The sequence below is a fragment of the Stegostoma tigrinum genome, chromosome 15 (assembly GCF_030684315.1).
Source record: "Stegostoma tigrinum isolate sSteTig4 chromosome 15, sSteTig4.hap1, whole genome shotgun sequence".
NCBI lineage: Eukaryota > Metazoa > Chordata > Chondrichthyes > Orectolobiformes > Stegostomatidae > Stegostoma > Stegostoma tigrinum.
Genome location: NC_081368.1, coordinates 72,476,372 through 72,500,985, shown reverse-complemented (window position 1 = coordinate 72,500,985; position 24,614 = coordinate 72,476,372). Strand labels below are relative to the sequence as shown.

At 43.5% G+C, this 24,614-nt stretch overlaps 1 protein-coding gene across 2 annotated transcripts in view; it reads left to right on the top strand.

Moving 5' to 3' along the window:
- The window catches only part of LOC125458711 (gamma-aminobutyric acid receptor subunit gamma-4-like), a 234,043-nt gene that overhangs the window by 104,409 nt on the left and 105,020 nt on the right, over positions 1-24,614 (top strand). For both annotated transcript variants that reach the window (XM_048544201.2, XM_048544200.2), the window contains exon 3: positions 1,020-1,087. In XM_048544201.2, the coding sequence (XP_048400158.1) occupies positions 1,020-1,087 (68 nt within the window). The remainder of the gene's footprint in view (positions 1-1,019; positions 1,088-24,614) is intronic.

Here is a 24,614-nt window from a genome sequence, read left to right as displayed (position 1 = left end):
AATGTGCAAACTCCACATAGACAGTCGCCTCAGGCTGGAATTGAACCTGGGTCCCTGGTGCTGTGAGGCTGCAGTGCTAACCACTGAGCCACCATACTGCCCCTACTTATGAGACCTATGAGATGTAAAGAGATCTGGGTTCCCTAGGACATGATTCACAGAAAGTTAGTACACAGGCACTGTAAGGAATCAGGAAAGCTGGCAGAATGTTATCATTTGTCAGAAAGGGATTTAAGGTGAAAGCACTGAGGTTAATGCTTCAGTTATACAGGCACTGATGGGACAATACCTGGAGTACTGAGTAAAATATTGGCCTCCTTACAAAAGTATGCGCTTTGGAAGTAGTTCAGACATAGCTAATTAGTCTAATGTGTGGAATGAGCAGGTTATCTTATGAAGAGCTGTTGGATTAGTTAGGCCTGTGTCCACTGGAGTTTAGAAGAATAAGACGTGACTTGATTGAAAGCCATAAGATCCTGAGAGGTATTGACAGAGTAGATATGGAAAAGATGTTTCTCTTGTCAGGGGATTTAGGCATCGCTGTTTAAAAATCAGGGGTTGCCCATTTACAACAGAGATGAGAATTATATTTTTCTCACAGATAAACCCATTGCAAATGACAGGGAAGCCCAGCACATCAATGCATCAGACAAGCCATTGTGCCAAATGGGCAAGCAGACCAGCTAGACTTCTTTTGCTCTCTTTCCAACAATTGGTTGCATCTGCCTGATGCAGAAATGGCTTGGGTTAAAAATCATGACCAAAACTGGCGCACTCTGACAGTGTAGGACCACAGTACCTGGGTACCGGTGAGCGGGCCGGGGTGGTGGTGGTGGTGGGGTGGGGGGGGCTGTGAGAGCCATTGGTGAATCCAGCACCTCCAAACTCAAAACTGGGATGCTGAAATGCATCATTAATTTTAATCATAGTTTCCTAGAATAGACGTGTGACGGAATCTTGAAATACAATCTTCACTTTTGCTAATGCTAAAAATGTGTTTTTTATTGTTTATTTTTCAGTAAAGCCAATTGTTATTGACGTGGACATCTATGTGAACAGCATTGGCCCAGTATCTGTTATCCAAATGGTAAGTAACATATGGAAAAGGTGTGAGAAGGTTGCTTAGGAAAGAATGTCCTTGTGTTTAGATTGGCTCACTGTGGATCAGGCAGTGCCTAGGGTCTGCTCAGTATCAGTGTGGATGAGGCAGTGCCCAGGGTCTGCTCTGTATCAATGTGGATCAGACAGTGCCTAATGTCTGCTCAGTATCGGTGCAAATCAAGCAGTGTCCGGGGTCTGCCCTGTACTCAGCGTGGATCAGACAGTGTCCAATGTCGACTGTACTCGGCATGTCCAGGATCTGCCATGGATTCAGTAAAGAAGGACAGCTTTATTTACACGTTTTTATTTGGAGTTTTAAGCTTAAAAATACTTTTACACTGTAGGCGGCTGGAAGTGAAAGCTAATAACAGGCTTGACGGGTATAACCGTAGGCCATGCCAAATAACACGACCAACAGATTATCAGAGCCAACAGAGCATTCAAGAAAGATAATTCGAATCAAAGAGAAATGGAGGGAAGGAAGACTTGTTTAACAAAGAGAGAAAAAGATGCAGAAAAGAAAGGCATATTCTTTTAAAATGATAAGCTTTAATTGTCTAGACCAAAAAGAGTTAAGTGGCATGCATTAATAATTATTGAAGGAATGTGGAGTGATCAAATCAGCCTTATTGAATGGTGCAGTATGGTCAAGGGGCTGACTTGCCTATTTCTGCTTCATCTGTATGTAACAGTGGAGCAAGGCGAATTCTTCACGAATTCTCTGGGTGCTCCTTTCTCAAAATGTTACTGAACCAATTACACAATAATAATGGTGAGCAACATTAAACCTTATTATTAAAGGTATCAATTCTGGCTCATCAATCCAGATGATAAATGAAGAGAGGAAACCAGCTAAAACATGGTACATCATTAAAAATGAACATCATTAACAATGACATAAGATTGTAAGTCACGAAGATAACACTCTTCCATTCAGTGTCTAGCCTATGGGAAGGAGTGCAACAAAGGTTTGCCAGACTGATTCCAGGGGATGGCAGGACTGAAAGAAAGATTGGATTGGGAAGGACTATATTCACTGGAGCTTAGAAGAATGAGAGGAAATCTCATAGAAACTTATAAAATTCTAACAGGACTAGACTGGGTAAATGCATGAGGGGTGATCCTGATGACCAGGAAGTCCAGAACCAGGACCCACAATCTAGGGATACACGGTAGGCCATTAAGGACTGAGATGACAACATTTCTTTATCTAGACAGTGGTGAACCTGTGGAATAACCTGCCACAGAAATCGGTTGTGGCCAAAACGTTGAATGTTTTGAAGGTAGAATTAGGTATAGTTCTTAGGGGCTAAAGGGATATAAGACAATGGGGAGAAAGTGGAAACAGAGTACTGAGTTGGATAATCAGCCATGATCCTATTGAATGGTAGAGCAGGCTTGAAGGGCCTGCTGCTATTTTCTACGTTTCTATGTTTAAGTAATAACATTAATTCATAACACAGTCAAGGAAGCATTGTACTTGCATGCGCAGCTGTAGAACACCATTGATACATATTGCATTTAACATTCCGAAGCCCTACACATGAATTCCAATAGGATTGGAGCAGGCTAATAATCTGGTTTTCAAGACACAGGACAGATTTGGAGTGGACTACATTTCAAGCGTTTAAAGTGCACGCCATGTTTTCATTCACTTTGTCACAGAGTCTGCAGTTAATCAATAAACTTTTAAAATCAAACAGAGACTTGCCAGGGAATTCCTAGAGACCTGGCATTCTAACTGGAACTCCATCAACAAACACATTGAATTGGATCCTGTGTACAAACCAATGAGAAACAGAACCAGAAGTGGTACCAAATCCCCAACAAACTGAGGCATGTAAATAACAAGCGGGACAGAACACTAATGCTTCACCGGAGGTGCACTGATGATGTTACCTAGCAAGGTGATGAAACGCTTGCAACCAAACCCACCAGCTCAGCGAGCATGTCTACAACTCAGTCAACTGTAGCAGGGACACAGGAGAACTGGCCTGTCTTGTTTCTTGAGAATGGAGCCCCAGTTTTACAATTCATTTGAAATCGGCACCTCAGATAGAGCAGCACTCTGTCAGTGGAGTGTCAGCCTGGATCCTCTACTGATTTCTCTGCAGTGCGACCCAGACCTTTCTGAACCCTTCCAGAAGTGTTACCCTCTCTCAGTATGCCAGCTCAGATGGCAGTTACTGCCGTACTCCTGCTGACAGAGCAGGGACCCACCCCAAAAGGAATTCAAACCTCACACTTGTGTTTCACATGGAATCTGTGGGCTGTGAGGCAAACATTTCTGTTGTCCATTCTTGATGACTTTGGGAGCTGGCTTTCACCATGATATCAGCAGATTACTCACTGCTCCTTTCTGTGCAGAAAATCGCTGAGTACAAACCTTAGAAAAATTTGCTCAGCAAGCTCATTCCTCATTCTGTTACCTTCAGCACAATGCCTGTAAGAATTCAGTCATCCATCTCCCCCTTATCTTAGCCATGCAGTCAGATTCCCCTCAACCCCCCAACCTCCACTCTGTCACTGCAGTCTCTGTGATGTTTCTTAATGCTCCACAGCCAATGATGGTTGATCCATCACGGTCCAAGAACAATTCACAGATGAAAGGGAAAGATTGTAATGCCACAATACAGTATAGTCCAATAGGTAACCAATGACATTATTGAATAGAGTTGGCCAATGTTGTAATATAAGGTAGAAATTCTAAGATTTAGAGGGAAGGGCATCAGCTTTCTTAGCCGGAGGAACATTAGTGAAACATTTACATAGTCTGACAGTTTCATTGTTACTTTTAGTTCAAACTCAATTAAAGATTTTAAACTTCCTCATTTGGATTCAAACTTAGTTCATCGGGATCATTATTTCAGTCATGCTATATTTCAGTTAGGAGTTGAGGTGGCCCTGTGGCTCAGTTTATTAATGCTCCAACCATTGTCAGTTATCAACTACGGGAAGATGCTGTGCTTTAATGCTGTATTGCCCTTTTTTGCCTGATGATTTTATACACACATTGCCCAGATATGGACGTTCTGTGATTTGTTGACTGGTGAATCTTGCTACTTCAGAGCTGCATGGTGAATGCATGTCCCAAAGGGCCAATTATTTTAAAGCAGTTCCATTATCAGACACATGTAACAACAAGATGTTGGCTACCATGATCAATAAAAAACCGAGATTTACATAATCAAAAGATATCACCATACAATGAGCTAGTAACAACATTATTTAACAACCATTTATTTAATGTGACAGTAACAAATAAGAGCAAGCAGGAAACAGGACACATGTATTGCAGACAAAGAGGAGAAGAAATCTGAAACTCTGGACCATGAAAGATTTTGGATGCTCGAGATCAATTGGAGTTTTCAGCATTGGCCAAGAAGCTTTGTGAAATGGGGGTATGAGAGGAAAGGTCAACAGTGAAGATATATGTTGATTTTATTCAATCAACAGATGGAGCAAATTCAAGATGCATCCTCCTGTTCTTTTGTAGCAGGCTTGAGTAGCTGAATGACCTCCATCTGTTCTCATCTACAGCACACTATCTAGCAAAATAGAGGCTGTATATATGAAAATCCTGGAACTCCCTCACTAATGGTATTCTCCTTATACAGCAGAAGTTCAGACGAGTATCATGGAATCCCTACAAGATGGAAGTAGGCCATCCTGCTGATCAAGTTTGCACTGACTATCAGAACAGCAACACACCCAGCTCCACCCCTTGCTTTATCCCTGTAACTCTGCAATTCCCATGGCTAAACCGCCTATTCTGCATATTCTGGACACTGTGAGCAATTAAGCATGGCCAATCCACCTAACCTACACATCTTTGGACTATGCGAGGAAACCAGAGCACCCAGAAGAAGCCCATATGGATTCTGAGAGAATGCACAAACTCCACACAAACAGTCGTCCAAGGTTGGAATTGAACCCAGCTTGCTGGTGCTGTGAGGCATCAGTGGTAATCACTGTCACTCAGCACACCTCCTACAGGACAGTTAATGATCGGCAATAAATGCTGACCACTTAACCAGGAAAGCAATGAATCAAAACAAAATGTCAACATTCCATTTGCCTTTCTGATCACTAGATGTACCTGCATACTTGCACTTAATTTAATCGTATCCCAGGACACCCAGATTTCCCTGTACCACTGAGTTTGGCAGTCTCTTGCCATTCAAACAATATGTTGCTTTTTTCTTCTTAACTGGCCGTGATCATATTTCGCCACATTATGCTCCTGGGTAGAAAGACCCAAATGGGAGTTATCTACAGGCCCCCAAACAGTCGTCGGGATGTAGGGTGGAAGTTGAATCAAGAGTTGAAATTGGCCTGTCGCAAAGATACCATTACAGTTGTCATGGGAGATTTCAACATGCGGGTAGACTGGGAGAATCAGGATGGTACTGGGCCCCAAGAAAGGGAGTTTGTGGAGTGCCTCCAAGATGGATTCTGAGAACAGGTTGTACTGGAGCCCACCGGGGAGGAGGCAATTCTGGATCTGGTGTTGTGCAATGAATTGGATTTGATCAGGGACCTCAAAGTAAAGGAGCCATTAGGAGGTAGTGACCATAATATGATAAGTTTTAATCTGCACTTTGAGAGGGAGAAGGGAGAATCGGAAGCGTCAGTATTGCAGTTGAATAAAGGGAAAATGGAGCTAAGAGGGAGGAGCTGGCCAAAGTTCAATGGTACAATACCCTAGCAGGGATGGCAGTGGAACAACAATGGCAGGTATTTCTGGATATAATGCAGAAGGTGCAGGATCAGTTCATACCAAAGAGGAAGAAAGATCCTAAGGGGAGGCAGGGGCGGCCGTGGCTGACGAGGGAAGTTAAGGACTGTATAAAGATAAAAGAGAAGAAATATAACATAGCAAAGACGAGCGGGAAGCCGGAAGACTGGGAAGCTTTTAAAGAGCAACAGCAGATAACTAAATAGGCAATACACAGAGAAAAAATGAGCTATGAAGGAAAACTGACGAAAAGTAAAAAGTAAAAAGGAGTAAAAAATGAGTAAAAAATAAAAAGGAGGAAAAAGCATTTTTAGGTATGTGAAAAGGAAAAAAATGGTTAAGACTAAAATTGGGCCCTTGAAGTCAGAAACGGGTGAATTTATTATGGGGAACAAGGAAATGGCAGATAAGCTGAATAGATCTGTCTTCACCAGGGAAGACACAAGCAATCTCCCAGATGCAATAGTGGCTGAAGGACCTAAGGTAATGGACGAAATGAAGGGTATTTATATTAGGCAGGAAATGGTGTTGGATAGACTGTAAGGTCTGAAGGCCGATAAGTCCCCGGGACCTGATGGTCTGTATCCCAGGATACTTAAGGAGGTGGCGCTAGAAATTGTGGACGCATTAGTAATTATTTTCCAAGGTTCTATAGATTCAGGATCAGTGCCTGCGGATTGGAGGGTGGCTAATGTTGTCCCACTTTTCAAGAAAGGTGGGAGAGAGAAAACAGGAAATTATAGACCGGTTAGCCTGCCATCAGTGGTGGGAAAGATGCTGGAGTCAATTATAAAAGATGAAATTACGACTCATTTGGATCACAGTAACAGAATAGGTCGGAGTCAGCATGGATTTACAAAGGGGAAATCGTGCTTCACTAATCTTCTGGAATTTTTTGAGGATGTATCTACAAAGATCGATAAGGGAGAACCAGTGGATGTAGTGTACCTGGACTTTCAGAAAGTCTTTGATAAAGTCCAGTATAGGAGATTGGTGAACAAAATTAGGGCACATGGTATTGGGGGCAAAATACTGAGTTGGATTGAAAATTGGCTGACTGACAGGAAGCAAAGAGTAGTGATAAACGGGTCCCTTTCGGAATGGCAGGCAGTGACAAATGGGGTGCCACAAGGTTCGGTGCTGGGACTGCAGCTGTTTACGATATATATTAATGATATAGACGAAGGCATTAAAAGTAATATTAGCAAATTTGCCGATGACACAAAGTTGGGTGGCAGTGTGAAATGTGAGGAGGATGTTATGAGAATACAGGGTGACTTGGACAGGCTAGGTGAGTGGACAGATGCATGGCAGATGCAGTTTAATGTGAATAAATGTGTGGTTATACACTTTGGTGGCAAGAACAGGAAGGCAGATTACTATCTCAATGGAGTCAAGTTAGGTAAAGGGGAAGTACAATGAGATCTAGGTGTTCCTGTACATCAGTCAATGAAAGCAAGAATGCACGTACAGAAGGCAGTGAAGAAAGCTAATAGCATGCTGGCCTCCATAACAAGAGGAACTGAGTATAGGAGCAAAGAGGTCCTTCTGCAGCTGTACAGGGCCCTGGTGAGACCGCACCTGGAGTATTGTTTGCAATTTTGGTCTCCAAATTTGAGGAAGGACATTCTTGCTATTGAAGGAGTGCAGCGTAGGTTCATGAGGTCAATTCCCAGAATGGCGGGACTATCATATGTTGAAAGATTGGAGTGACTGGGCTTGTATACACTTGAGTTTAGAAAGATGAGAGAGGATCTGATTGAAGCATACAAGATTATTAAGGGATTGGACACTCTGGAGGTAGGAAGCATGTTTCCGCTGATGGGTGAGTCCAGAACCAGAGAACACAGTTTAAAAATAAGGGGTAGGCCATTTAGAACAGAGTTGAGGAAAAACTTCTTCACCCAGAGAGTGGTGGATATATGGAATCCTGTGCCCCAGAAGGCAGTGGAGGCCAACTCTCAGGATGCTTTCAAGAAAGAGATAGACAGAGCTCTTAAAGATAGTGGAATCAAGGGTTATGAGGATAAGACAGGAACAGGATACTGATTGAGCCATGATCATAATGAATGTTGGTGCTGACTCGAAGGGCGAATGGCCTACTCCAGCACCTATTGTCTAATGTCTATATTCTTCCATTTGCATACTCCTTATGCCCTCTTCACAACTTACTTTGAAACCTATTTTGTGTCATCAACAAATGTACCTACCATACCTTCAATATCTTTGCTCAGTCATTATTATACGTTGCAAACAGTTGAGGCCCCAGCACTGATCCCTGTTGCACAGAAGTTGTTACATCTTGTTAGCCTGATAAATAACTCTGACTGACCCATTGTTGCCTGTGCTGTTTCTTGTTAGCTCGCCATTTCTCCATCTAAACTATTTTGCTGCAGCATTGCAATGTGAACTTTTTTTTACGTGCATTAACCTTGTCACCTCATTGTGAGACATGAGGAGAAGCCTTGTCACAAATGAATTGTTAAGTTCCGGTATGCTGGCGGTGATGGCAGGTTCCATTGAACCTTTCAAGAATGGATTGGATCATTATCTGAAAAGACAGTGTGCAGGGAGGGCTCTGAGGTGAATTTCTTCTAAGACAAGCCAGCACGGTCAAAATGGGCTGAATACCTTCCCCCGCTCTAACTATTCTGTGAAGTGTTTGTATTTCAGGGAGAAATCACCTGTGCAGTATCATCCTGAGAAATTTTGTGTGCTTGTGCATGTTTCACTCTCTCTGTGCCTCATATGTGTGCATCTATGTATCCCAATGTCTTTGAGTTTGTCTCTGTCTATGCCTGTGTATTTTTTTAAAATTCTCTTGTGGGTCAAAGGCGTCACTGGCTGACCAGCATTTATTGCCTACCCCAAGTTGCCTGTGAACTGAGTAGCTTGTTAGGGGCTCGTAGTATTTCAGAGGACAGTTGAGAGTCAATTATATTGCTATGGGTCTGGGATCACACATAGGCCAGACCAGATAAGGATAGCAGTTTCCCCTCTCTGGAAAACGCCCTCCCTGAAACACAACAAAGAACCAGATTTTCTTTCCTGACCTTCGGCAATCATTTCATCGTCATCAGTAGATTCTTATTGAATTTAAATTCCACCACCTGCCATGGCTGGATTTGAACCCAGATCCCCAGAACATTAGAGATAATGGGAACTGCAGATGCTGGAGAATCCAAGATAATAAAATGTGAGGCTGGATGAACACAGCAGGCCAAGCAGCATCTCAGGAGCACAAAAGCTGACGTTTCGGGCCTAGGCCCTTCATCAGAGAGGGGGATGGGGTGAGGGTTCTGGCATAAATAGGGAGAGAGGGGGAGGCGGACCGAAGATGGAGACAAAAGAAGATAGGTGGAGAGAGTATAAGTGGGGAGGTAGGGAGGGGATAGGTCAGTCCAGGGAAGACGGACAGGTCAAGGAGGTGGGATGAGGTTAGTAGGTAGATGGGGGTGCGGCTTGGGGTGGGAGGAAGGGATGGGTGAGAAGAAGAACAGGTTAGGGAGGCAGAGACAGGTTGGACTGGTTTTGGGATGCATTGGGTGGAGGGGAAGAGCTGGGCTGGTTGGGTGGTGCAGTGGGGGGAGGGGACGAACTGGGCTGGTTTAGGGATGCGGTGGGGGAAGGGGAGATTTTGAAACTGGTGAAGTCCACATTGATACCATTAGGCTGCAGGGTTCCCAGGCGGAATATGAGTTCCTGTTCCTGCAACCTTCGGGTGGCATCATTGTGGCAGTGCAGGAGGCCCATGATGGACATGTCATCTAAAGAATGGGAGGGGGAGTGGAAATGATTTGCGACTGGGAGGTGCGGTTGTTTGTTGCGAACTGAGCGGAGGTGTTCTGCAAAGCGGTCCCCAAGCCTCCGCTTGGTTTCCCCAATGTAGAGGAAGCCTGCACCTCCCTTGTTTGTTGCGAACTGAGCGGAGGTGTTCTGCAAAGCGGTCCCCAATCCTCCGCTTGGTTTCCCCAATGTAGAGGAAGCCTGCACCTCCCTTGTTTGTTGCGAACTGAGCGGAGGTGTTCTGCAAAGCGGTCCCCAAGCCTCCGCTTGGTTTCCCCAATGTAGAGGAAGCCTGCACCTCCCAGTCACAAACCATTTCCACTCCCCCTCCCATTCTTTAGATGACATGTCCATCATGGGCCTCCTGCAGTGCCACAATGATGCCACCCGAAGGTTGCAGGAGCAGCAACTCATATTCCGCCTGGGAACCCTGCAGCCTAATGGTATCAATGTGGACTTCACCAGTTTCAAAATCTCCCCTTCCCCCACCGCATCCTTCAACCAGCCCAGTTCGTCCCCTTCCCCCACTGCACCACACAACCAGCCCAGCTCTTCCCCTCCACCCACTGCATCCCAAAACCAGTCCAACCTGTCTCTGCCTCCCTATCCTGTTCTTCTTCTCACCCATCCCTTCCTCCCACCCCAAGCCGCACCCCGATCTACCTACTAACCTCATCCCACCTCCTTGACCTGTCCGTCTTCTCTGGACTGACCTATCCCCTCCGTACCTCCCCACCTATACTCTCTCCACCTATCTTCTTTTGTCTCCATCTTCGGTCCGCCTCCCTCTCTCTCCCTATTTATGCCAGAACCCTCACCCCATCCCCCTCTCTGATGAAGGGTCTAGGCCCGAAACGTCAGCGTTTGTGCCCCTGAGATGCTGCTTGGCCTGCTGTGTTCATCCAGCCTCACATTTTATTATCCCCAGAACATTAGCTGAGTTTCTGGATTACTCGTCTAGTGATAATACCACAATGCCATTGTCTCCCGAGAGCAGGCCTGTCAATGCATGTGCATATATATGTCTGTGCCTACGTGTCATTCATTGAATCATTCTTAGAATCACTCATTGAACTGTTATTTAACAACAAAGCAAAAGGTGTTGGAAGTCATAGATCATAAAAGATCATACATCAAAGGGCAATATAAGAGGAATCACAATGAGCTAATTTCTAAAGAAATTAGAACACTAAATTTTTATGTGTGTCATATTCAAGCCCAAGGTTGTGAAAAACAAATATCTTGTTAAATATGTTTATCAATCTTCTTGCAATGCTGAGTTAGACATTATCATTGTATAGGAAATGATGATTAAGGTTCTGTGAAGAGCAGTTTCCTTTAAAAAGACATCAGTATCTATTGTAGATAAGAATGTATTTCTAACCAGATATGACTCCAAACTAACAGTGGTCGAAGATTAGATTCCCCACAGCGTGGAAACAGGCCCTTCGGCCAACAAGTCCACACCGCCCCTTGGAGCATCCCACCCATACCCATCCCCCAATAACCCATACACCCCTGAACATTATGGGCAATTTAGCATGGCCAATCCACCTAGCCTGCACATCTTTGGACTGTGGGAGGAAACCAGAGCACCCGGAGGAAACCCACACAGACACGGGGAGAATGTGCAAACTCCGCACAGACAGCTACCTGAGGCTGGAATCGAACCCGGGTCCCTGACGCTGTGAGGCTGCAGTGCTAACCACTGAGCCACCATGCCACCCCACCAGATATATTGGTGGAGTGCCTTTTCAAAAAGATTTAGATTGTAATTAAACAACACTGTGTTGTAAATTCTAAATGTTATCAATGGCTGACAACTGGCTCAGCATCTAAATGAACCCTGGAGTCACTAATGACAGATGGACAGATGAGTTGAATTTGATCTCTGATCTGTATCATAAACCATTTGCAGCTCTGAATTTACTGTAGTGCAACACGTCGTGTTAGTGACCCTGAGCTCTGATGGTGAAAAATAAAACAGGAGTATTTCCTAATGATCTAATTAGTGTGTTGCTGCTGGTAACTTGTTGATGGATGGTCTGACTGCTAAGCTTGATTTTTTAATGGAGGGGTTTCTGATTTCAAATTTCACCTAGAAGGTGAATACCTTTGATCATCTTCCACAAGTGCCATAGATTCTTTACATTTACAGAGAAGACAGATGAAACCTCAGTTTGATATCACGTATGAAGGGCATAGCCTACAACCAGCATTCTCTCAAGTGTCAGCCTTAAGTGTGCCCAGGTCTTGGGACTGTTATTGTGAACCTATAACCTCTTGACTATGATGTGATTGCATTGCATTATTCAGATCCCAAAGCAATACCTATGAGGTACTTGATAAATTCTGACACTAAGCTGCAAACCTACCAAGGTTGGGGACTAAGAGCTTTATTAAGCAGATAGGTTTTAAATCGGGCCATAAAAGGGGAAAATGAGGTAGAGAAACCCCTATTGGTGTAGGGGCAGAATTCCAGAGCTTAAGATTCCAGACAATCCACAGCATTGAGAGGTGGAACAATTAAAATTTTGGGGAGGCGGTTGCAGTTCACGAAGTCAGCATAGGATGACTGCTGATACCTAACAGTTTGTAATGAGTTTTAACCTTTTTCTGTGCAATCTATAATTAGCTATAAGAATAATTGAAAAAGGAATTTCAAGAGTTGGCCTCACTTGTAAAGGGACAAATTTCCTGAAGGTAGGACATTTAATTTATGGAATTTGGCAGTTCTTGAGCTGGAAACAGTACCAACAAAACAGAAGCTAAAATGTAAAAGCCCAATAGACTGATAGACACAAAGGAGAATTGTACAAGGGAACAAAAGAGAAGACACTTTTGCAAGGAGCTAATTGTATAATGCAGTTAAACAAGTTTGGAATACAGATTGGTGAATTAGCCAAGTTTCAGCTCTGTCAGTGCTTGCTTAATCAGATTTTCTAAAGAAGTTTTGTTAAGGAGTCTGTGAGGAAACTGTGGCATCAAGACTTTGGTGAATCTTAATAAATAGTTTGTGCAGGAATGTACTGATTTTGATGAAGACTGTGTCTACAAGCATCAGGTGGAATGGAACTATCATTCCAAATGACTCAAGAACCAAATCCATTAAGTGGGAAAAATGAATGATTCTGTACTTTGGAGGCAAAGTAAAAAATGATGAGAATACACATGGTACTATACTTGTGTGGGGGTAATACAAATACATGTAACTTCACGAAATAGTCTTTAATTTACCAACAAATCTATTCATAATTTATAGGTTGACTGTAATTTGTTTGTTAACTCAAGTTTAGTTTACAAGGATCATGATATGTATTAAAGTAAGGCCAAAAGTAGAAACTTGTACAAGTTCACTCAGGGGTCATTCAGTAAACATGTTTTGTTTGGTTTACAGTTTTGCTCATAGGGGCAGTACCAGGTTGTATTCCTGAGGGAGATTATAGAAATAAGGATGGAACATGGAGAGATTCTGAAAAACTGGAAAAGAAATTTAAATTCCAATTAGAATTGGAAGGAGAGCGAACGCAAACTGAAAGTAAAGGAATAATGAGTGAACAAGATACATATTAGGATATACTCTCCATGTGAATAAGACAATTTATTACCATTGTGTAAATTTTAAGGAAGGATGGTTTTTATTGAGAATGCTAGGGTACTAGACAGAAAAGCTTCAATAGGAGAATAATGCAACAGAGGAATGGATTCTGATGGGAGAATTAAGGAGCTAAAAGGATGGGCTTCAGGCAGGGAGTTAAGATGTTGGGAATTGGGAATCAAAGGATTGGGGATTGAATTTAGGGCTAAGGGTCTAGAAATGTTGGCAAATGTCTCAGCTCAGATCTAGTCTGTGTTCAGAATTTTGTCTTGTAGAGTGAATACATGTCTTGACTTCTGATGGTGATTTGTCACATTGTGGTATTCCATTGTCTCATCTTCATGGGCAGGTTAGAATGGAGCTAGTGTTAATAGTTCACAGTCATGTGGTTGTAGCATTGAATAATGATTCCAAATACTTGAAAATGTATTTATCACTTGAATATGAACCCACTGAAATAACTATTGGACTGTATTAACCTACACACTGAATGTTGGCTGAAACATTGGCATTGAAAAATCTGCATGGTGGATATGGAGATAAGGCCCAGAGTCATTTGGGATGTTCCAAAGATTTCACAGAAGCTCATACTGACTTAGAAACAGCCCTAGGTAAAAGTTTATGAAGGGAAGTTGCTCCTGGTGAAATATTAATCCTATATTGACTTGCCCACTTCGCAACAAATGCTATTATTAGCATTTTTCCCTGATTTTGAAGCATTGTTCAAATCTTTCCTCTCTTGTAACCCCTCTCCCCATGATCCCCTCTCACTCCTTCTACTTGAGCTACATACTCCCCGTAAGAGTTGCCAACTCTGCTAGGACATATTCCTGGATATATTACCACATGTCCTCTGTGGTTGAACAGCCTTTAATCTCATTTCCAACAATAAACAAAAATATTAAGAAAAATGGAAGCAGGACATTAAATATTTTAAAACCCCTATCATTTCTCCCACCCTCAGATCGCTTATAGCAAAACTGAGAAGGTTCATGTTTAAGCCAGTGAGGGTTTGGAGGGGAGGCTGCAACATATAGCAGAGACAAGAACATCAATCTGCTCATTGTGGTCAGGGTGCAGCTCAGAGTGAAGTTTTAGAAGCCTGGAGGATATAGGAGGAAAGGAAAAGGAAGTGCTGCAGTTGGATGGGGTTTGAAGAGATTTCACAGTTCAGAAAGGCTAATTTGCTCCCAGGTAAATGTACATGTTTTAAATTCAAACCACTTCTCAGTAGTATCAGAGATAATGGAAACTGCAGATGCTGGAGAATTCCAAGATAATAAAATGTGAGGCTGGATGAACACAGCAGGCCAAGCAGCATCTCAGGAGCACAAAAGCTGACGTTTCGGGCCTAGACCCTTCATCAGAGAGGGGGATGGGGAGGCCTAGACCCTTCATCAGAGAGGGGTCCCCATCCCCCTCTCTGATGAAGGGTCTAGGCCCGAAACATCAGCTTTTGTGCTCCTGAGATGCTGCTTGGCCTGCTGTGTTCATCCAGCCTCACATTTTATTATCCTGCACTTCTCAGTAGTGAAATGTTGTGATAGTCATTCTTGATACCTTGTTCAAGTGTTAACGGAAGTGGTTTTCTCACTATTAATCTTGAAGCCCACCCATTAAACATCCAATTTTCATTTAAGCGGATAATACATTCCGTCTTTACCACTGCAGACTGGTGGTAAATTGCCTCTGAATGATTATCAGGAGCAGCATCAAAGTAATAGGATTACTCTGAAGTAGACTCAATCATTCTTCTTCTTTTATTAATATAATTTTCATCAACGCAGCATCAAAGCAACTACAAAATATAGAAATGTTTCCCAGTGAACTCATTTCATGACATGAATTTTGAATGTTAGTCTCTCTGGCCCAAGACAAAAATTATTCAGAACAATATACCATGTAATCAAGTCATTTGGCCCATCTGGCTGATGCTTGCTTTAGTTCTCCACAAGAATATGTTGCATTTGATTAGATTAGATTTGATTCCCTACAGTGTGGAAACAGACCCTTTGGCCCAACAAGTCCTTACCACCCTTTGGAGCATCCCACCCAGACCCTTCCCCCTATAACCCACCCAGCCCTGAGCACTACAGGCAATTTAGCATGACCAATCCACCTAGCCTGCACATCTTTGGACTGTGGAAGGAAACCAGAGCACCTGGAGGAAACCTGCGCGGACACGGGGAGAATGTGCAAACTCCGCACCCGAGGCTGGAATCAAACCTGGGTCCCCGGTGCTAACCACTGAGCCACCTTGCCACCCACTTTGCTCCTTAGCTTACTCAGCTTCATTTCACTGCATCAAATGTTCATCTATTTCTTTCTCCTTCAGATGTCTAACTGGCTTCACCTTAAAGCTGTGAAATGTATTCACCTCAATGGTTCTCAGTGCTAGTCAGTCCAAACAATACAGGTTCTCTTGGATTCTTTCCTGAAGTGACTAATGATTCTCTTATATTTCCGCCACCATACTCCAATCCAGATTTCAATGCAAGTGGATTTCACCTCTTTCCTATGGCTACCCTATCAAACATCTTCCTCACTTTTAAGGCCAGATCAATCAGCCCAATACCCAACATGCGAATGGAACAAATATACTTTTCTGGAGAAAAGGCTTTCAGCCAGTTCAATCTTTGCTGCTTATTAAAACCTCACAGACTCAGGATTTGTAAAATGTCTACTCTATTACTAGACCATTCCCTGCAGCTGCTCCTTATTGTGGTCACCTTTTAAAATTGACCAAAATCCAAGAAAGAGTTAAGGACAAAAGGAGTTGGAGAAAGTCTGAAATAAATCAGGGAGTAGATGAGATGCCAAGCTGGACTCCATCTTTACTGCTGTAAACACCTCCCCGAAGGGAAATGTTCTACCACTTTCACTGCTGCTTTCTGCAAAATTTTCCCCACTTGTTCTCACCCATCTTGACCCATGATACCATAACCCTGTGCATCTCTACACTGCCTAGTAACTCACAGTGAAGACCTCCCCAACATCACCAATGGTAACTGCTGTGCCATCCACATGCAATTGTAATACAAACCTCTCTCTCATTCCATGAGGAAAACAGCCCACAACATAGCAGAAAATATCAAGTGGGTGGTTGGCTGCCTGACATTCAGCCCTTTGCGGTGGCATGGTGGCACAATCATTGGCAATGCTGCCTTCACAGCACCAAGGACCAGGGTTTGATTCCGTCTTTGGGTGACTGTCTGTGTGTGCAGTTTGCACATTCTTTCCATGTCTGCATGGTTTTCCTCTGGATGCTATGGTTTCCTCCTACAGCCCAAAGACGTACAGCTTAGGTAGATTGGCCATGATAAAACCCCCCATGTGGGGTTATGGGAGTGGGTCAGATATGGGTGGGGTGCTCTTCAGAGGGTCAATGCAGACATGTTGGGCCGAATGGCCTCTTTCTGCACTGTAGAGATTCAATTCTATGATTGTCATGCTTCTGAGCAGAGAACCCTGACTCTGATTGCCCTGAGCCAAACCCTTGACTGGTACCTGAGGCTGTCCTTGAATTACTGTGCTGGGACTCCCTGAGCAATGTTCTCTTTTGACTGGCTGAAAACCATGATGAGAGTTCTGGCTTTGTGTTTGCACTAAATGGCACAGAAAAATAATAGTAGTATGAGTTTGGGATCTCTGGCTGAGGGGACAAGGTGAAAAAAGAAAAGACAAGGGAGGGATGCTGTGAGCAATTAAGTAGATTCAAAGTGAGTGAGTGCAAACAGAACAAGTGAAGAGCGCCGCATGCAGTCAGGTCTAGTCCCTGAGCTGGGTTTGTGCCTCTGAGCACACAGTATCCTTGCTGCACTTTTACAATGTAAGTTACTGGTGCAACATTAAGGTGCAGAAGCATCCTGTATGTTAGTTAATGATAAGCCATCTTAAATGCTGGTGCATGTCAGATATCAATGTCTATGGATGTGGGGTGCATGTGGCCAGGACCCAAGGGAATGCCCTGAGATGTTGATGCCTCGTGTTCAACCTGGAGCTTCTTTACAGAGCGGTAAACTGAAGTTGCAAGGTACCCACTTTGACTCAAGTGGGTCAAGAATTCTCAGTGTTTACCCTGCTTACAGCAGTTGGTAGCCACATTTTAATGAGGCAAAATGTGTTTTTGATAAGGATCGCTAACAAGTGATAATCTCGCAAAATAAACAAGTCACGACTGCCTAGCAAGAATCTGACCTCAACGCCCAGAACTTAGTTGAAAGATTACAGCAAGTTCTTCCCACTGTCAACCTACACCTCACGTGAATCCGTCATGTTTCCCACCATAGTCTACATTATTCAGGTCCCAATAAGCCAGAGAATGCATTTTCAATGCGGGGCACATACTACTACATTTATAAAATGGTGCAATGTAGTACACTGTTTCCCTCATACATGACAGTGGACTTCATTAACATTTTCATTTGCACACCCACTGTTGATGAGAGACCAGAGGGTCAGTTAGCTGGACAGATGTTCTGCAATACATGGGTTCAATTTCTTTACTGGCTGAGGTTAACATGAGGGGCTATCTCCCTCAGCCTCTCCCCTCAACTGAGGTGCTGTAACCCTCAGATTAACACCCCACCAGCTGTTCTCTCTAACCCCTCACTTTCACCCACCCACCACCCCTTTACCGTCTGTTATTCATTCCCTACCACTTCCACCCTCCCACGACCCCTTCATGCCCTGTCTTTCACTTTCACACCTCCACCTTGCCTAGACTCGCTCAATCATTGTCTTGTTTTTATTCTTGACCGTGGTCTCTTTTCTTCGGTTACTTGCCCAGGGTGTAGTCTCTCAGTAGTTCACATGATTGCTCGTTACTTCATGAGTATGTAATTAGTGTCAGTTCGGTAGTGGCCCGGTCAGTTCAGAGTCAAAAGATCAGGGATTCAGCTCCTCTTCCAGGACATGAGAACCACATCCCATTATGGTATCTTGCTGAGGGAGTGCTGTAATGTCAGAAGACTCGTATTTTGGATATGATCTTCAAATGAGGTTCTATCTACCTCTCCTATAGATATCAAACATCTGCTGCTTTTATTTTGAAGAGGGCGTTGCCCTGACAATCAGCCAGGCAATGACCCTAACCAATCAGAACCAACCTTCCTGGTGTAACATTTAATTAAACATCACTGTTAATTATTGGCACATTCTCCATGGCAATCTCTCTACAATCCGAGCCCACTTCCCTACCAATCCACACATGCCTCTCATACAGTCTAAATTTTGATTATCCTTTATACTGATATTCTTGTGAATTCTTATACCTGGGCAATTTTCCACTTTATTGAGATGTTGCTAACATTGTAGCTGCTTTGAAATAGGTTAGCTGGAGATGCAGTTCATTCTGGAGCATGTCTTTGGCAATATTGCTAGGATGTTCTCAGGGCCCATGGAGCATAAAACATAGAACAGTATAGCACAGTATAGGCCCTTCAGCCCATGACTTTGTGCTGACCTATTATCCTACTAAGATCAATCCACCCTGTGTACACTACATTTTTATCCTATATGTACCTATCCAAGAGTCGTTTTAAAGTCTCTAAAGTATCTGACTTCACTACCACTGCCGGCAGTGCATTCCACATACCCACTACTCTCTGTATGAAGAACCTTCCTCCAATCATCTTAAAATTATACCCCCTAGTAATAGTCATTTCCGCCCTGGGAAAAAGTCTCTGACTATCCAGTCTGTCTATGTCTCTCATCATCTTGTAAACCTCTATCAAGTCACTGCTCATCCTTCTTCACTCCAGTGAGAAAAGCCCTAGCTCCCTCAACCTTTCCTCATAAGACATGCCCTCCAGTCAAGGCAGCATTCTGGTAAATCTCCTCTGCACCCTCTCGCAGGCTTCCACATTCCTGTAATGAGGTGACGTGAACTGAACACACTATTCCAAGTGTGGTCTAACCAGAGTTTTGTAGAGCTGCAGCATAACCTCATGGCTCTTAAACTCAATTCCCCTACCAATGAAATCCAACACACCATACGCCTTCCTTACAACCCTATCAACTTGGGTCACAACTTTGAGAGATCTGTGGGTGTGGACCCCAAGATCCCTCTGTTCCTCCACATTGCTGAGAATCTTGCCATTAACCCTCTATTCTGCATTCAAATTCAACCCTTGCAAAATGAATTACTTCTCACTTTTCTGGGTTGAATTCTTTATCCGTCACTCCTTTGCCCAGCTCTGCATCCTGTCAATGTCTCGTTGCAACCTACAACAGCTCTCCACACTGCCCACAACTCCACCAACCTTTGTGTCATTGGTAAACCACTAACCCACCATTCCACTTCCTCACCCAAGTCATTTATAATGATCACCAAGAGCAGAGGTCCCCGAAGAGACCCCTGAAGAAAATCACGGGTCACCAAGCTCCAGGCTGAATATTTGCCATCTACTACCACCCTCTGTCTTCTATTGGACAGCCAGTTTTACATGCAGACAGCCAAATTTCCCTGAATCCCATGCCTTCCTACTTTCTGAATGAGCCTACCATGAGGAACTTTATTGAATACCTTGCATAACTAGAAAATCCATATATACCACATCCACTGTTCTATCTTTATCAACGTGTTTTGTCACGTCCTCAAAGAATTCAATAAGGCTTGTGAGACATGGCCTGCTCCTCACAAAGCCATGCTGACTATCTCTAATCAAACTGTGCTTTTCCAAATAATCATAAATATTATCTCTCAGAATCCTCTCCAGTAATTTGGCCACCATAGAAGTAAGACTGACAGGTCTGTAATTTACAGGATTATCCCCATTCCCTTTCTTGAACAAGGGAATAACATTTGCCACCCTCCAGCTTTTACTGTACCAACTGCCTTCAACAACCACCCCTTGATATCATGTGGAGAGAACCAATTGTTTTCAAGACTTGGCATCTGTGATGCTGAGAACCTCAGGTGCTGCTTCCACCCAATGCTTTTGGCTGAAGATGGATTCAAATATTTCAGCCTTGTCTTTTTGTAGGGTCTTGTCTCAGAAGGTTGTGAGTTTGTTCATATTTTAAGGTGAGGTCTCAATGATGTTATATGTTACTTTGAAATTGCAGAATGGGAATACGACCTTTTTGGAATCTTTTTGTCATTGTTTTTGTTGACTGCCCACTAATTTTTGAGAAGCAGTTGGTCAGAACCCATGCTGTCCTTCTTCAAAATAAATAGTGGTGAGCCAGCAAGCAGGCTGAATCACCAACTTAGCGGCCTCCAATGCTGACCTGGAGCCCTTTCAGAAAGCCTGGCCTCCAGGCAACAAGTGGCTGGAGGAGGAGGTGGAGACCCTCACTGGCAGACTGGGGTGTAAAGCAAAGCTGGAGTGGGCCTGTGCTGTGTAACCCACTTCATCCTGGGTGGGGGAGTCAGATAGAAACAATACCACTTCCTGACAACTCAATGTCATCTCCCTGACTCTGGTACATGATGAATTTGATTGGGTTTGATATGTTTGTATTTATTATTTTATCACTTGTAGAAAATCATGAAACTATCTGCAAACTTTAAGTTGAAGCTAGTGAGGTTTTGTTGAATCAGTAATATTTGCTGATGCATTGAGAACTATACTATTGAAATATTACAGTAATTTTTATTTATTCTTCCTTAAACTTATTATATTTTATGTTCTTTTATTTAAAAGGGATACTAATTATATCACTTCAAATCAAAATAAAATAAACTTTTTTATTCAAGATTCAAAGATAATGAAATACCCTACTTGAGGTAAATACAAGAACAGTGAGTGAAATGGGGCACGTGACTGACTGTCATGTGATTTAGTAATGCAGAAATAATTTATTATCATGTAATGAAATGTCAATTATTAAATGCCCAAGAAGATGTCATACTGGATTTGGTCTCCCTTATTGTAGGGATGCACTGAATCATGCGGTAATGAATTCAATTCTGTGAAATGCACTGAGTCAGCTGGATGATAGAACTGACAGTTCCTCACGATCTAACTGCAGTTTGGACTAAAGGACTTTAATATTGAGAAGATGGTCTTGGTGACTTCAGATCACAATGAAATTCCTGTGCATAAGCGAGGCAGGAGCCAATGGTCTGTGACAATCTCTTATGTCTCTGGCAGAACGAAACAAGGTTACAATTCTCTAGCATGTTTGACATTACAGTTTATGACATGTCAATTACTCTGCTGAGGAAAGATGACATGACAATAAACAGCAGTAATTTTAGGCCCAGATAGTAATTGGCTACAGATTTCTCATTCTTTCTATCTTTTGTTCTCTTGCTCCTTTCCCCTTCCCTCAACTGAAATTGTCATTTGTTTGTTTGCTCCCTGGCTCCTCTCTCCCTTTCTGTCCCTTCCACTTAAGCCGTTGCTCTCCTCTTCCCACCCCGGTTTCCTCTCTCTTACTTGCTGACACGTGAAAGGGTTAATGCCATAAACTCCATCGAGTACACTGATGTCAGAAGAACTTGTGGACAGAACACCTTATAATCTCAAAGCAGTGAGACCTGACATTTATTGTCATGTATACTGAAATACAGTGAAAAGCTTTGTTTATGATCAGCACAGGCAGATCACAGTAAGCAAAGGATGTACAAATCTTAAAGACTTAGACAGAGGCATACAGGTCATATTACACAGGGTGTGTGCTAGGTGAGCTCAAAGTCAGCAAGATCATCATTATTTGAGGCCAGATAGTCCATTCATTAATCTGATAATGTCCAGGAAGAATCTTTTCCTGAACTTGCTCGTGCACGTATTCAGGCTTCCGTATCTTCTGCCTGATGGAAGAAGTTGTAGGAGGTCATTCCGTGATGTAATGGGTTTTTGACGATGTTGGCAGCCTTTCCGTGGCAGTGAACCATGTAAAGAGAGCCCACGGATGGAAGGTTGGCTTCCATGATAGTCTGGAGTGTGCATACCACTTTCTGTGGTTTCTTACCATCCTGGGCAGAGCATTGCCATACCAGGCTGTTATGCACCTGGGCAGTATGCTTTTAATAGTGCATCTGTAGATGTCGATGAAGGTCCTTATGGACATGCTGAATTTCCTGAGCTGCCTCAGGAAGACGAGGCATTGTTGTGCCTTCCTGACCATCGCATCTATGTGGAAAGTTCAGGACAGGTCGTCATTCCATGGAACTTAATGCTCTTCACCCTCTCAACCTCTGTTTCATTGATTTAATAAAGACATGTTGTCTTGTCTTTCTAAAATCAATGATCAGGTCTTTAATTTTGCCAACATTGAGAGAGAGAGAGAGAGAGAGAGAGAGAGATTGTTTTCATTGCACCATGTCACCAAGCTCTCTATCTCCCTCCTGTATTTTGGCTTGTCGTTAGATATTGGTCTCACTATGGTGGTGTTGTCAGCGAACTTATGGATGGCATGCATTCTGAATTTGGCAACACAATTGTAGGCATAAAGGGAGAATGTAGGGTGCTGAAGACACATCCTTGAGGGCACCAGTGTTGAGTGTCATTGTGAAAAAGGTGCTGTTACCTATCCTCACTGATTGTGGCCTGTGGGTCTGAAAGCTGAGGATCCAGTTGCAGAGGGCAGAGCTGAGACAAAGGTCATGGATCATTGAAGTCAGTCTGGAGGGGATAATGGTGTTGAGGGCTAAGCTGTAGCCAATGAGCAGGAGTCTGGTGTCTTTGTTATCCAGGTGTTTCGGGGATGAGTGTGGGGCTAGGGATATGGCATCCTCTGTGGGCTTGTTATATCGATATGCAAATTGTAGAGGATTAAGACAGGGTAGGAGACTAGAGTTGATGTGGGCCATGGCCAGACTTTCGCAGTACTTCATGATTATTGAGTTCAGAGCCACTGGGCATGTTGCATGCGTTTTCTAGAGTATGTGATAATGGTGGTTGTCTTGAAGCAGGTGTGACTTCGGCTTATTGGAGGGAGAGGTTGAAGATGTAGGTGAGTGCCAGTTGGTCCACACCAGATCAGAATGCCCCGCTGGGGACGCCATCCAGGCCCATTACTTTCCATGGATTGACACCGAGGAAGGTTGACCTGAGCTCTGAAGCAGCAACGGAAGGAACAGGTACGTCTGGGCTTTCAGGACACACATGACCATGCTGTTGGCATTTTGCTCAAACTGAGCAGAGAAAATATTGTGCGCATCAGAGAGGAATGTGTCTTTTTCTGCTATCTGGATCTGCTTCATTTTGTATCCCACAATGTCGTTTAGGCCTCATCATAGGTGGTGGGAGTCTGTTTGGTAGGTTTGGGCCTCTAAATTGGTCTGGTACTGCCTCTTAGCATCGCTGATGGGTATGTGTAGGTCATGTCTGGATTTTCTGTATTGGTCCGGGTCACGCGACTTGAATGCTGTATGTCTGGTCTTCCTTGGGAGTGGATTTCCTGGTTCATCCAGAGTTTGTGGTTGGGATACACTCAGATTGACGATTTTGGTATGCAGCACTCCACACATTTGCTAATGAACTCCATGACTGTGGTAGTGTACTCATTTAGGTTTTCCACTAAACACTTGAACACAGCCCAGTGCACCAATTCCAAGCAGTCCTGGGAGGTGGTCTTCCCTGCCTTGGACCAGCACTTTACTCCTTTTCATGAAGGAACTCCTGTTTCAGTTTCTGTGTGTCAGCTTAGTGGAGGAACAGTGCTGTGATCTGATTTTCTGAAGTGTCGGTGGGGTAGAACAGTAAGTCTCTTTGGTTGTAGCGCAGTGGTCCACAACATTTGGTCTTCTGGTGCGGCGGGAGATATGTTGGTGGTACTTTGGCATCACCCTCTCGAGGTTGACTTGGGTGAATTTGCTGGCCACATTGATTAGGGCCTCAAGGAATTTTGTCTGTCGAGTGTTTGTGGCGGTGGAACTCAGATATAGATATAGATATAGAACATTACAGCACAGTACAGGCCGTTCGGCCCTCGATGTTGTGCCGACCTGTCATACCGATCTCAAGCCCATCTAACCTACACTATTCCATGTATGTCCATATGCTTATCCAATGATGACTTAAATGTACCTAAAGTTGGCAAATCTACTACTGTTGCAGGCAAAGCGTTCCATTCCCTTACTACTCTCTGAGTAAAGAAACTACCTCTGACATCTGTCCTATATCTTTCACCCCTCAATTTATCTAGAGAATTCTTCAAATTTACATGGGGTAGTATATAGATTGCTGTCAGGATGGCAGAAGAGAACTCTCGTGGCAGATACAAGGGGCGGCATTTTACTTTAAGATATTTTAGGTCCAGGGAGCAATGGCTTGGCAGGGCGGCTATATTCAAACAACAGGAAGCCTTGATCAGGAAGCATACCCCACCACCCTTTGCCTCACCTGATTACACTGTGCAGTCCATGCAGCGTATGGAGAACCCATCAACTTGAAGGGCGCAGTGGGGAATGGCAGGCATGATCCAAGTCTCTCTGAA